This window comes from Strix aluco, chromosome 2 (assembly GCF_031877795.1).
Source record: "Strix aluco isolate bStrAlu1 chromosome 2, bStrAlu1.hap1, whole genome shotgun sequence".
NCBI lineage: Eukaryota > Metazoa > Chordata > Aves > Strigiformes > Strigidae > Strix > Strix aluco.
This window is the reverse complement of record NC_133932.1, coordinates 6,704,660-6,719,265: the sequence shown is the minus strand read 5'-3', so window position 1 is coordinate 6,719,265 and position 14,606 is coordinate 6,704,660. Positions and strand designations below refer to the sequence as shown.

General features: G+C 39.1%; 1 protein-coding gene across 1 annotated transcript in view; it reads left to right on the top strand.

Moving 5' to 3' along the window:
• Nucleotides 1-14,606, top strand: part of SPAG17 (sperm associated antigen 17) — a 119,191-nt gene that overhangs the window by 57,754 nt on the left and 46,831 nt on the right. The window contains exons 19-24 of the mRNA XM_074809456.1: nt 1,124-1,215; nt 2,543-2,776; nt 3,982-4,093; nt 4,641-4,769; nt 7,950-8,063; nt 11,659-11,867. Coding sequence (XP_074665557.1) covers nt 1,124-1,215; nt 2,543-2,776; nt 3,982-4,093; nt 4,641-4,769; nt 7,950-8,063; nt 11,659-11,867 — 890 coding nt within the window. The remainder of the gene's footprint in view (nt 1-1,123; nt 1,216-2,542; nt 2,777-3,981; nt 4,094-4,640; nt 4,770-7,949; nt 8,064-11,658; nt 11,868-14,606) is intronic.

Genomic DNA, 14,606 nt, shown 5'->3' with positions numbered 1-14,606 from the left:
GAGAACTTCTATCTAAATAGTCTATTTGTATATTTAACAGTGGTTTGTTGATATTTAGCCTTTGCTTTGTTCACCTTCTTTGAGAACGCACTTTGAAACCTTCATAGTAGCAATTAGCATTTACAAAAGTAGGAATGTTATTCCTCAACCCAGTTAACACATCTGATTATAGTTTGGAAACCGAAAGGACAGTTATGATTTCTAAACATAGTTTGTACCTATCTGCCTGTCACAGGAGCTAGATTGAGTCTTGCCCATCTGGTGCCTCATGACAAATATGATTCATAGAGAAGTTCACTTACTGAAAGAAGATAATCACCTGTAGCTGGGACATGCAGATGGGCAACAACCATATCTTTAGGTGATTTCAATTTCACTGGCACTGCTGAAACCCACACTGCAATTTTTACTTTTTAATACAAAGTGATGTAACTAGAAGTTTCTCATAGTGTACTTAAATTTACCTCTTCTAGCAGGTAAATACCAGATATCCAAGCACAATATAAAACCACATACCTAGAGAGATACCCTTTTCATGAGTCATAGGTACTATAAAGCCCTAATAGTAAACAGGGGATATGGTAAGTGTTTCTTCAGTGAAGGTTTGAAGGTTCAGACAGCATTTATTCACTTTTTTGACTAGAAAGGTTGTAATATCTATGATTCTGGTATTAAGCTTGTTCTAGTGTTTGTGAGCTGGTTAAAGCACTGGGTCTGAATTCTGGAACAGTGGTAGTAACAAAAATAATAAACACTGCTTATCATTTCTACAGCATTGCTCATCTGCATAAAAAAAATTGTTGCAGGAGCAAAGCCTTCAATAGCAAGAAGCAGAGAGTCAGTCTTTAAATATGTTGATATATATTGTTTAGCATATTTGCTCTCCAGTTATGACTACAAAGTAATACTAGTTGTCAGATAAATTTCTTCTAAGCTGAACAGTGTTTCTGTCTTACCTCTAAAAATATTTAACATTTTCTTGATTCTACTTTTGCGCTTTTACTATTTACAAATATACTTTTTTGTTTACTTGCACTTCTTTTATTTGTATTTTTTAGTTTTTAAAAATTACTCCATTTTCGTATATATATAATCTCATTTATTCCCTTTTCATTTCTCAAAGGCAGCACGTCAAGACCTGAGAGCATTACGGAGACTATTCCAGAATCTCAGTCCGACTATGAAGAATCTTTTATCAGAGAAGGTTCTCTAAAGGTGAGACAAAAATCTGTGTGTTTTTGAAATGGACTAAATAACACTGCTTTCCCAGGAAGGTAAGCCTTTATTCTTACATAGACTTGACTCAGTCCTCTTAGTTTTTCTGCTCTTGGCTATTTTTTATATACTTTATTTCTTGTTTTCTTTAATTTATTCCCTATTGGTTCAGTTGTGTTATGTTATTTTCTTAAGGGAAGACTGTTTGCAGTTAGACCAGGCATTCCAAAAGCCATTCATAATTGCAGTACTAGGAAATGAGTTATGGATAATATCCTACTTCTCATTGAAGTTTGCTGGTTATAAAGCTATGAAAACATAAGATCCAGATTCATTGAAGTACTTATATACCCAACTCCTACTTTCATTATCTACATCTCTTTGAAATTAAGGCATGTGAATATGGTACCTCAGAGTTCCCTTATGACAGAGAATCCCATTTTATAGATGTAGACCATGGTCATGCACAACTGATGGATTGACTTGCCTAGGCTCACACAGTAAGTTTCAGGCTGAGGTAGGAGTTAAGCAAACGTAAGACGTTAATTCTTAGCATTGCCACTATCCGTTACACTGCACAAATCTAGCTTAATTGGTGTATTCCCCTGCTTTTTTTGACTCCTCACAGCCATAGCATGTCTCATCTTTCTTATAGCGTGTAATGCTCTACGCTTGAAGTACTGATATTGGAATGTAGATATGAAATCGTGTTAACTAATTCCTGGGTACTCAACTTGAGCTGGCATGGCTCAGGTGAGGCTAATGCCTAACTTGTAACTGTCAGTGCTTACCATTTCTTCCACAGAAATGCTTGTGCTTTGGTATGCTTGGAATATAGAATGCTACAAAGTCCTAAATACTCTGGAAAATCTTGGATGTGTCTTGTTGTCTTCCTGATAGAAGTTGGTAGTTCTGGCATTGATATCTTATTCCTCTTTCTGTAAAAGCATAAAATAATTTTATCTCACAGTTGCATTTTAAACTACTACCAGTGATGCATTCTGATTTGGTGATAAACATTGTGGAAAAGTGCACAACAAAATAATTATGACTGAACATGTAAGATACAAATAATCATCCGATACATCTCCTGTGGTCAAGAATGATTGATCCTGTGGATTGAATGAGTCAGTAATTTTATGCAAAATATAATGTGTAATATTGTAAAACTGTAGATACATTTGGAAAACATGTGAGTGACTTAGAGTGACTTAGAACATTGGTTCCTTTGAGTTCATTTACTTGTACTCTTTTCAGCATGCACATATGAAATATCTTGTAATACAAAGAGAACCACAGTCATTTGAATTCCTAACATTTAATGTAGGCTTGGAAGAAAGAGCAGGACCGATTACTAGAGGAAGCAAAACTTAAGGAAGAAAAAAAAGGAGAAAAAGAAAATTTGGGAGGTAAAAAGAAAGGACAGGAGGTAATAGATGAAGAAAGTAAAGGTTCCAACAAGAAATTTTCCAAAGAGAAGTTTAAAGATGAACCAGCAAAAGCCCCTGAACTTGAGGAGGATCCCAGCATCCCAGAACCACGTTCTGAGAAAGTTTATAAGGTAAGGAGTCATATTACTGCACCATGTTAGGAAAGTGCTAACTATTTATATAGGGAGTCAAGATTACAGCAAAGCTATTATCCATTGTGAAATTGGAGTTCAGGGCAAATTAAGCCTAACTAGGCTTTGTTTAACTCCATCATTTTAGCAGCAGATCCTTTCCTAAAACTTTTGGAAAGCAGTTTCTGATATTTAAGATTATCCTACAGAAGACTACCACTTTACAATTAACTGGGATGGTTTTTATTGTATATGACATGAACACAAAGATAAGTTGATCATGGTTTTGTGCCCATGGAAAATATATTTATGGGACGAATTTTGTCTAAAAATGTGATTTTCATGGGAGAGAATAGGAAAGGGGAACACAAAGACCTGTTCCAACTCCCATATTCAGGGACCTAGTTGAAGTTTTGGCTGTCCACAATGGAAATCAAGTAAAAGGAGTTCACTGTTTCTTCCATTTCCTGTTTCAAAATTCATGTTCTTAGAGTGCTCTAATGCAAGGTATTCTGCCTGTTATACTAACAGAGGGGTATTTCTTACAGAGGGAACCCTTCACTAGTTGCATCCAAACAGTTTTTAGGCATTTTGCACTGCTTTATATTTGCAGAGTCTAAGCCTTGGATCTGAAACTTGAGTAAGTCAATATATTTTAGTCCAAACTTGCTGGAGTACAGACTTCAAACTCAGAGATATATAACATTTCAGTCTGAACTTGAGTACACTCACCTAATTTTTGCCAGTTTGTGGCTCTTTGGAATGCACAGAAATCTAAGAATCAAGATTTACAGTGTCTGAATTCCAAAATTTAGAGGGTGGAAAGCTGAATCTTTATTTGCCCTTTATCTGATTGCATGCCATCGTACGTTGTCTCTTTATAGTTGGCCAGAATTTTTCTTTCCTTTCCATTATATGTTAAGCTACCAGTCTGCTTGCTACTCTTCAGTTTCCATGATGGCTCCATACCACTGAAGGATCAGATTCTGCTCTTGTGTGAAACAAGTTACTTCAGTTAGTAACAGAAATTATTTGGATATGAGAATAACATGCTATGTGTTTGGTCAAGTTGTTATTGCATTAGTTAAATATCTAAGAAAAATGTTGCCTAGGACAGTGGGATTCTGAGGATCTGTCCTTCATTTGCCTCTTTCCATAGCTTCTGCCTTTCTCATTTATGCATAATCTAAAACTTGTTTTTCCAGTTTCTTGGCTACAACACAGGGGAGGATCTCATTCAAGTATCAGGTACCAATCAATATCTCTTCCCATCTGATGGAGGACAGATTCAAGTAGAGAAGATAGAGTTTATAAAAGGTGATTCTTTAATTCTTTATGCTTTGCTTTGACTCAGTTACTAAGTGATGGCATAGTTCTTAATCCATAAATGCTTTTTCATGTCTCAGTCATAGAAATTCAGTTAAAGACATTGTGAGAGTACCATGTAATTCCATATTAGCCTCTATGACTACTAATGTTTAGATTTTCCTGTAGTTTAATAATTGATAGATAAATAAAGTACCAGAAAATTAGAAATGAAGAAAATAAGGTCATATTTATCTGTTCAGTGGCAACCAATGCATGGTATTTCAAGAATACTTGTTCCAATAATTTGTCCAGTCAAATGCAATATATCTAAACAACAGGGTTATTCTGCAGATCTAGCTGTCATTAAGTTTTTGAATATTTAGTCTAAACTCAGCTAACCTTAATTTTGTTTTCTTGGTCTACTACTAAGCAGTTCAGTCCACTTTGAGCAATTTTCTTTTTTGTGTGCTTTATAGTCGCAGGTGCAGGGGTTTTTTTGGGTGGGGGCAGTTCTGAAGCCTGATGGGAGCAATAATAGTATTCTGTTGCTTTGCAGGTCTAACTTTGGTAAAGGTGAAAGTGATAAAAGACAACCACAATTTCTTCATTCATATCACAGACCCCAAGAAAAAGTTAAAAGACATTGAAGTGCAAGAAATTAATGAAGAACAGAAAATTAGATCAGGTGGGTGGATTGACATCACTGATATAAAGAATTAATAGTTTGACATATTTAGTAATTGGATGCAAATCTTATCAACTAAAATAAATTCCTACTACTGGCAGAGGGTAAATAAGATCAGTGTTCTGTAAATAGAAGTAAAAATCCAGTTGGCTGACTTAGGCACCATGTAGAGAGATCTTACCAAGATGTAGAAGCCCAGTACAGGTCAACAAGTACAAACCAGTCTCTTTTTCAAAGCAAGGAAATCAATGAAAAGAGTCACCATTCCTTAAGAAAATAATTTTCTTCTTTAGTGGAGGACTCCTTCAGATCTTAATGTGTTCTGGGAAAGCCAGAGAAGCTGCAAAATGAATCATGTCGATTGTGACTAGAATAAATGTCTGCCCTTCAAAGGAAAGATTTCCCCCTTTGAACTGGACCTTCTTTTGTGCGTCAGATGACCATAGCATTAGTGCCTCCTCAAGACCATTGCTGTGGAACCAGATCTTTCAGCAGTTCGGCAGCTTCTAATGCTGGTTGACATGTTGCTAACACTCAGGAGGCATTGAATCCAAATTCATTCTGAAGCCAGATGAGAGTGTTTCCAAGAAGGAAAACAGTCTGTAACAATTTGTGTGTATGTTGCCAAAAGCACTATGGAATTGCTCTCACTGAACTGAAGAGTGTTGGAAAAGTATAACTTTTGGTAGGTGTTAGCTCTTTTAATCTTCATTGGTGTTAGAAAGCATCCTGCTCTTGTTCCTCTCCTTGGCTTCAGCTGCCACTAGTGATTCAATTGTAGGTTGTCTGAATAGCAGATTTGCAGCCCTTCCACAGATGAGATGTTTCTTGTCTGCACTTCTGAAGGTAGACCTGTATCAGGGAAAATCCTGCCTGACAAATTTGGTGGCCTTTTATGATGGAGTGAGAGCATCAATAGATAAGGGAAGAACAACTGATGTATTTACCTGGACTTGTGCAAGGCCTTTGACACTGTCCCACATGACATCCTGGTCTCCAAGTTGGAAAGACATGGATTTGATGGATGGACCACTCAGTGGATAAGGAATTGGTTGGAAGGCCGCACTCAAAGGGTTGTGGTCAATGGTTCAATGTCCAAGTGGAGACTGGTGACAAGTGGTGTCTGTCAAGGATAGGTACTGGGACTGGTACTGTTTAATATCTTTGTTGGCAACATGGACAGTGGGATGGAGTGCACCCTCAGCAAGTTTGCCAATGACGTCAAGCTGTGTGGTGTGGTTGACATGCTGGAGGGAAGGGATGTGCCATCCTGGACAGGCTGGAGAGGTGAGCCCAGGCCAACCTCATGAAGTTCAACAAGGCCAAGTGTAAGGTCCTGCACCTGGGCTGGGGCAATCCCAAGCACAGATACAGGCTGGGTAATGAGTGGATTGAGAACAGTTCTGGGGAGAAGGACTTGGGCATGTTAGTGAATGAAAAGATCAACATGAGCCAACAGTGTGTGTTTGCAACCCAAAAAGCCAACCAGATTCTGGGCTGCATCAAAAGAAGTGTGATCAGTAGGTCAAGGAGGGTGATTCTGCCCCTCTGCTCCCGTGAGACCCCACCTGGAATACTGTGTCCAGCTCTGGAGCCCCCAACACAAGAAGGATATAGAGCTATTAGAACGAGTCCAGAGGAGGGCTACCAAGATGATCAGATGGCTGGAACACCTCTCCTATGAGGACAGGCTGAAAGAGTTGGGCTTGTTCAGCCTGGAAAAGAGAAGGCTCCGGAGAGATCTCATAGTGTCCTTCCAGTACCTGAAGGGCGCCTACAAGAAGGCTGGAGAGGGACTTTTTACAAGGGACTGTAATGATAGGATGAGGGGTAATGGGTGGAAGCTGAGGGAGGGGAGGTTTAGGCTAAATATAAGGAAGAAGTCTTACTGTGATGGTGGTGAGAGACTGAAACAGGTTGCCCAAGGAGGCTGTGGATGTTCGATCCCTGGAAGTGTTCAGACTCAGGTTGGATGGAACCTTGAGCAACTTGATCTAGTGGGAGGTGTCCCTGCCATAGCAGGGGGGGTGGAACTAGACGATCTTTGAGGTCCCTTCCAACCCAAACCATTCTATGATTCTAGGATTCTGGGGTCTGCCAAATGGTACTTCCAATTACCAGTGTGCTAGCACCTGAGGCAAGTTGTATTCACAGCACGAGTGGGAGGCTTTCCTCCAATGTAAACAGGAGTACCTTATAGAAGGGCAGTAGGGAAGAGAAGAATCAATCTACTCTGATATTTGGCAGTAGCTGAATGGCACAATGGTAAGCTTTTAATGCAGTCAAAAGGGCAAAACAGGATCCTGCAGATGGTAGTCACCAATGAACACTTCAATGACAGACAGTAAATAGGAACAGGCGAGGTCTCAGCATGTGTGCCTTGTTGATGAAAGAACTGGAAGATGGCTAAGTGTTGGGTGCCAGCCTTAACCTTCTTTTGTAGTCTTCTCTGCCGCTCCTCACAGTTTTAAGAAGCTGTTCCCCATATTGGAAATGCCAAAGATTTTCTCTTACCAACAGAACATTTCTTTAAGGCAGTAGGAGTTGTACTCGAGGCAAGGTAGGATCCAGTGTCACTGTCTCAGAGGAGTTACCTTGCATAGTTCACGTGGTCTTCAAGGAGGACATACTCATCACATGACATCTTGTCCTGCACCTCTAAGTGAGCTTGTCTCATGATCCACTTTCACAAATGCCAAACATATCTTTGGATCTCATTTCTCAACTTTTTCTCCTTTCTTTTACTTTCTCCTCCAGGTATGGTACCTGTGACAATATCTGAGTGATTTTTATTAGTGCATAGGCCACATGCGATAGAAATGAGCAGTTTAACGTTCTTGTCAACCAAGCAGGGAACAGAAGCAAGGATCCTCGACTCCAGAACTAGGTTCTTTTGCTGTTTAAATTCACAAAGACTTTTCACTAGTTGTTACTATTAAACCTAGTTTTATACACCTAGCTAATTAGAATGAAGCTTCTAGATGAAAAATTACAGCTGTATTACACAAAACTGACTATTATATACTACTCCATGAATGGAATTATAAAGTTTTCCCCATCCTATATTAACCTATTTCATCCACATTGAGTTGCCACTGTTCACACCAGTCATTGGTTTGCAGGTCAGGTGGTTCTGGTATGTGTTGCTATCTTTAAAATTAATTCTAATTCTTTTTAAAGGAAAATTGAAAAATCAAAAGAAAGCTGTGAGCAAGTTTGGATCTTTTTCAGCCACCTTGGAAAATGGAATCCAGCTGTCCCTGAGCTATTATGGACCTACAGGGAAGACAGCAGGTAAAGTAAGCAAATAGAAGTGGATATTTGAGAACCATAGAGGGAATTTTTTCTCTTTTTTTTTTTTCCTCTTCATACACTCCTTAACCCAATAATTTGTTGCATGCAGTTCTGACTTTCTCAGCAGCTGTGACTACATGGTGGAGAATTTTCAGCAAAGCTTGAGATGAGATTACATTGTCAAGAATATTCTATGATTCAGATTTCAAAATGGAGGGAGGTCTCCATGCTTTTTTACTTACTCTGAAAACAGAACAGTGCAGGGAGAAACTTGCAAGTATTGTTATTAAGTAGCCCAGCAAAATCAGCCAATTAATGTGAGCCAAAGAAAATGTAATTTGCTGAGGACTCTTCTTGGTTTTCCAAGAAATAATATTTTTGTAAACTTATATAGGTGATTATGGAACTTTCATTTTACGTTAGGAGTTGGACTTTAGGTTACAGTTGTGCAGACATAATGAGAGATTTCTCTCAGCCTTTCAATAAACACATTCACCAACTGGAAGCAATTGCTTCACAAAACCACAGTGAAAATAGCGTCTGCTTTTACCAAGAGCTTTTTGTTTCCATTACATTTGAAAGGCCACTGAAACCATCATACGGATAAAAGTGAAACCCTCCTCTGATCAGAAAATAATCCCAGCGTTTTTCAGCTCTTAAAATATGAAAACATTTAATTGAATGCATCTTTGTGTGGACTGTGGTAAACCATTCAGCTATAACCTCAGTTTTAATTATTGAAATACATTTTATAAACTAATTACTAAAAAAGAACTTTTAAAATTTGGGCCAAGAGAGCATCCACAATGTAACAGACTGTGAAAACTTTTATTTTGGCATAAAAGAGAGACATGTCTAATTAAACACCTACACATCAGCTGTGATGTTCAGGATTTTTCACCACATACCATAAGCATCCTATTCTTCATTAGAATAATCCCTGCCATGTTGAGCTTTAGTGCAGCACTGCTGACTGGCATTCTTTGATTGTTTTCAGTTTTTCTATAATCACTTACTTATGGCTCATTCCCCTCGTGGGTGTTTGTATCGTAAGTGCTCAGAAAAATTCTGACCAGAAATATTCTGGTTTAGACTATTCTTGTATGCCATCCATCCGTGATGTAGGATGGTATGCCATGTAATCCACAGTTTCTCTCCACTGATTCGTTAAATTGGGTGCAAATTACTCATTTTCCCTGCATTACTGAAATAATTTTCTGGAACCTCTCTAATTCTCATTTTTCTTATTTTCTTATTTTACCTCTTCCTTCTTCCTTTTAGGGAAGCTAAAATGACAAAAGTCCTCAGGCTGTTTGCCAGATTTATGCATCTTTTTTATGTCTTGGTTAAATGTTAGTATTTGTTTAAGTTTTGAATTATTATTTGTTTTCTGTAGCATGACCAAAATCTTAACTTCAGGCCACCTTACAACCAGACTTAGAAGTAAGCTACTCACGGCTTTGTGAATCTGGCACTGCTTGAGCACCTGCAGGGCTTTTGCCTCTGGGTATTACAGAACCTTTGCACTTGCTCTTTGTGCCTTGATGAAATCATGAGGGTACAACTCCAACTGCTAGAGATCTGTATGTGTGTGCAGGAGGAAGGACACCTTCCTTAATCTGACAGTCCTCTGGAATTTTGCATCTCTCAAGATTTCTGAAGACATTTTTCCTCAGTCTCAACAATCCACTCTTTTTCATCGTTGCCCTCAGACACTCTGTTCTCATTTTTCAGGGCAACCAAAGTAAAGGGGTAGGTGAAATTTTCTTAGGTGTCAAGAGCCTATAACAGCTTCTATTCCTAAATTCAGCACTTAGAAAGTAGTGTCATCTGAAACTGAGCATGTTCCACTTCATAGCATGGGTGGCTGTGAAGGACAGCTTCCCTCACTCTATGGAAGAGCTTGCTTATACCAAGTTTGCAGTGTTCACATAGATATTTATACTCACCTGACAAGATGGATTACATTCATTAATGATTTTATTGGACAGTTGCCTCAGAATCCTTCATTTTGCCTATCCTACTTCTCTGTAGAGCACTAGCTCTTTCAAAGTTTATTAGTCAACTGTTTCTTCTCACCTGGAGATGGGTACTACTACTTGTTTATTCCATGGCCATGCTGTCTAATAAATGTGTATCAGAATGGACCCCATGGAGAATTTTAAACTTTCCTATTTTATATAATTAGCTGAGAATTCCTCTCTAGCATATTACAAGTAAAACAGATTTGTTCACCTTTCATCAAACATCCAATCAGCTGTAGAAGCCACACAACATAAATGTCAATACTTGAAAGCAGAGCCACCTAACAAAGCATCAGATTCTCATGCATCAGGCATGTATCAGCTAATGAAAATGGGGATTTCAAAAATCTTTGTGGTGATCTAAATTTTCCTTTCAGGCTAAAGGTCATGGATATATTCAGATATCTGTGCATTTCCCTAAGGCTGGCACCAAGATAAAAACTGAGATTGAAGGCTTAAAAACTAAGGTGGAAGGCCTGTTATCCATCGACTCCTAAAAAGGACTTTATCACCACATGATCTAATAGTTTCTTCTAGCCTTAAATTCTTAAATTGTGGGTCACCTTTGCATAAATCCAGAATCATCCATAAAGTAAATGAACATGCAGGCAGCCTTTCTAGTGCTTTAGAACTTCGTTTTTAAGGTGGCCTCTGCATTTTGTTTTGCAGAGCTAAAACCATCTATGCCAAAACCTTTCAGGAAACAGTGGACATAGTAGCACTTAGGCCTACCTTTTATCTTTTTCAGACAAAAATATGCTAACACTTCATCTGCATTACAGGAAATGCTATGATCTCAAACCAGAATGGTTCTATTAGCATGCTTCCGGTGCATTTCATTCCTTCTTTGTCTGAATGTGATCTGGCTTGCAGTCTGTCAATGAGTTATTTAACATTTCTTTGCCTGATGTATTGGTTTTCACATTAAATAATACTGTTCATTGGAAGAAACAGAATAGAAATGTAATTTTACCAAAACAAAAAAAGGACTTTGGAAGTCTTCCTAGCAACATTCTTGAAATGACTGACTTGGTAAACTTCATACTTTGTAGAAACTACTAAGCAAATCAAGCTTGCTTCATTTATTTAAGAATTGGGAGAATCTTAGCAAGTCTAGGTCATCAGAATCTTCCTGAATCGTTATAGCAAAACAGAGCTATGTAGTGCAATTACTGTTGGAGTCAGTCCATGCTGGATCAGCCCATGATAAAGCATAACAACAGTGATCATTTCCTAGATACTAGACTCAAAATGTCTCCACCTATCTAAGTATTCTGGAGGTAAAAGAGAATTTAAAAATCTGTATTTTCTATTTTTGAGAGGCAAGTGACAACCTGTGGGAAACAATAGTTTCAAGATGCCTTTTAGGCTGATGAGTAGTCAGTCTGTGGAAAGATTTTCTAAATAATTTCATATATTCAGTCCCTCTGTCTGAAATAATGAAGTCCCCCACTAAGGTTATTATTCGAAAGGTAAAATTCAGTGTACAAAATCTTGTTAAGAAATAAAATGTGGCCATTTACATTTATGAAACCTAAATGCATTAAAAATATTGTTTTTCTCTTCCTTAGATGATGAAACAGATCCTGTTTTATCAAGAATTCTGAACATCCCTTCTGTTCACGTTCCGACCGTAATTTCTCCTGTTACATCAGCTTCAGGGAAAAAAGATAAGTCCATCAAACAAAAATCAGGAAAATCTCTATCATCTACAAAATCAACTCATAGCAAAATAGGCCCTCCACCACCTGATGACCTGGTAAAGCAAGAAAAAGGAAAGGTAAGAGAATAGACATTATCCAGTGAACACAGAAAAGAAACAAACAAAAAATCCAGATACATAAACTTACATAAGAGAAGCATATATTCTTCTCAGAGGACTTTGAGCTGTGCCTTAACAAATTCCTGACAATTTATGGTTCTTCCAGGATATGTTTTACTCTTCCAGTTGTTCTCAGATGTACATATTGGCAGCTGCTAATGAAGCTAGCCTTTACAACTCCATGATGTAGAGCAGTGTGTCTTCCATGATCCACATACTTTTGTCAATTTGGGCTTTACAGTTACACCTGTTACATATCTCAGTGACTCAAACTGCTCTAGAAATTAATTTTTAGTTTAACCAAGTAAGAGAACTTCTCTGTGCTTTCCAAAACCTGTATTGCCAAGTCTAACCAACCAGTAAATTAGTGGAGACAGTTTTGCAAAAGCTTGCTCTGCAGTTTGTTCTTTCCAGCTGATCACAAGCCAGGGACCAACCACTTGAGGAAGTTACTTTTGCCTATAACTGAAGTACTTCTATCACAGGACGGGTCTTTGGAAAGGATGGATGATATTTCTGTTATGGAATACTTAGCACAGAGTAATACAGGAATTACAGGACCATGTGCCTCAGAAATGCACAGCATTTGATTTTGAATATCTTCCACAGACCTCTGTGAGAAGCTTTTTGGCATTAAAACATGTGAGTGGGGGAGGCCATAGCAGTTCAGAATTGGGTCACAGTTCCCCTCTGCAAAATGTCTAACCTAGATTATTTCAGGTCGTTAGTAAACTATTGGTAGAATATTGTAGGTAAACACAGGAGGTTTGTTTGGTCCAGTGATCTCACAGATCAGCCAGAGTATGAGTTAAATGAAAAGTTCTTAAAGAAATACGGGAGGAGATATCAGCAGGATGGTGGGAGAGGGTGCAGGAGTTTTCTATTTGAGACGATTTAACCTCTTTTCTTTTTTGACACTGTTTTCTCTAACCAGCGGTGTCCTAGAAATGAACACAATTAAAATACAAAATTCTGAGACAAGGACAAAAATGAACATGAATAGTATTGAGAACCAATTTAGTTACCACCTTCAGTTTAGAAAAGGACAGTCTTCTGAAAATAGGCATAATCAGCACACAAAGCAATGAGGTCCATAAACAGTTTCATTTAACACTAATGCTCTAAAGTATACTGTCTGGGATAATTCTTTAATGATAGTTATGATAGAAAGCTATCCCTTTTAACCTGATCAAGTTACAAAATGGTATCATTTCTACATAATGTGCTTGTTAAATGTGATTCTTAATATCTTTCCAGACTAACTGCAAAAATATTTAAAACATGTAGAAGTGTGTTTTAATTTTCCCCCTACTTGGTTCCATCTTTAATCAAGTATGACTGAAATGTCATACTGAAATTAATCAAGTATGATGCAGAAAGAACCGCTAGTAGAATGTCCCAGTTCTCACCCTGAGCCAAAGTCCAATCTACTGCATATAATACTTTTCATGACCAATTTTCCTTCCATTAACCCAGTCATTCCTCCTTCTTATGTTCTGCTTCTTCTCTAGACTGGTGAGGGATATGTAAAGAACATGAGTGACACCAGGTCTACCATCTTTTCCTCCACTGTTTTTTCTTTTGTCCTGTTCTTCAGAATTTCTCCATGGAAAATTAACACTAGTTCATCCAACTGTGGTGGCTTCCAATTCCAGAGGCATTTTGTGAAACTCTACTTCACTACTTCTTACCATTTTGCAGGGCATTGCCCTGAAAAGGTTCACCACCTCCTGGTCTGAAGATCCGATTGTTCCTTTTTCAGAACTATTGTCGTGGTTTAAGCCCAGAGAGAAACAGCACCATGCAGGCACTCACTCACTCCTTCCCCCCACCAGTGGGATGGGGAGGAGAAAATGTAACAAAAGGCTCAGGGATCGAGACAAGGATGGGGGTATGAATCACTAATTATGGTCATGGGCAAAAGACAGACATGACTTGGGTGGAAAGAACATCAATTTAATTTGAACACCACCACCAATTTACCAATCAAATCAGAGTAGGATAGTGAAAAATACAACCACATCTTAAAAACACCTTCGCCCCACCCCTCCCTTCTCCCTGGGCTAAGCTTTGTTCCCGATTTCTCTATACCTCCTCCCCTGCAGTGGTGCAGGGGGGCAGGGGTTGGGAGTTGCAGTCTGTTCATCAACTGTTGCCTCTGCCACTCCTCACACACTTTCCCTGCTTCAGCATGGGATCCTTCCCATGGGAGACAGCCCTCCATGAACTTTCTCCTACATGGCTCCTTCCCACAGGCTGCAGCTCTTCACAAACTGCTCCAGCATGGGTCCCTGCCACGTGTTTCAATCCTCCCAGCAACAGACTGCCCCAGTGGGGGTTTCCCTCAGAGTCCTGGCTTTCTTTGGGCACAGACACCTGCTCCGGCATGGGGTGCTCCACAGGCTGCAGTTCGGCATCTGCTCTACCAGTGAACTCCATGGGTGCAGGGGCACAGCCTGCCCTTCACCACGGGCTGCAGGGGGATCTCTGCTCCAGCGCACTTCCCCCACCTTCTCCTTTCTTCCACTGACCTCGGTGTTTGCAGAGGTATTGCCCTCACCCCTCCTCCCAGGTTCCCCTTCTTAAATATGTTATCGCAGAGGTGCAGCCACCGTCACTAATTGGCTCAGCCTTGGCCAGTGGCGGGTCTGACTTGGAGCGGGGGGAGTTTTGAGAAGCTCCTCACAGGGGCCACCT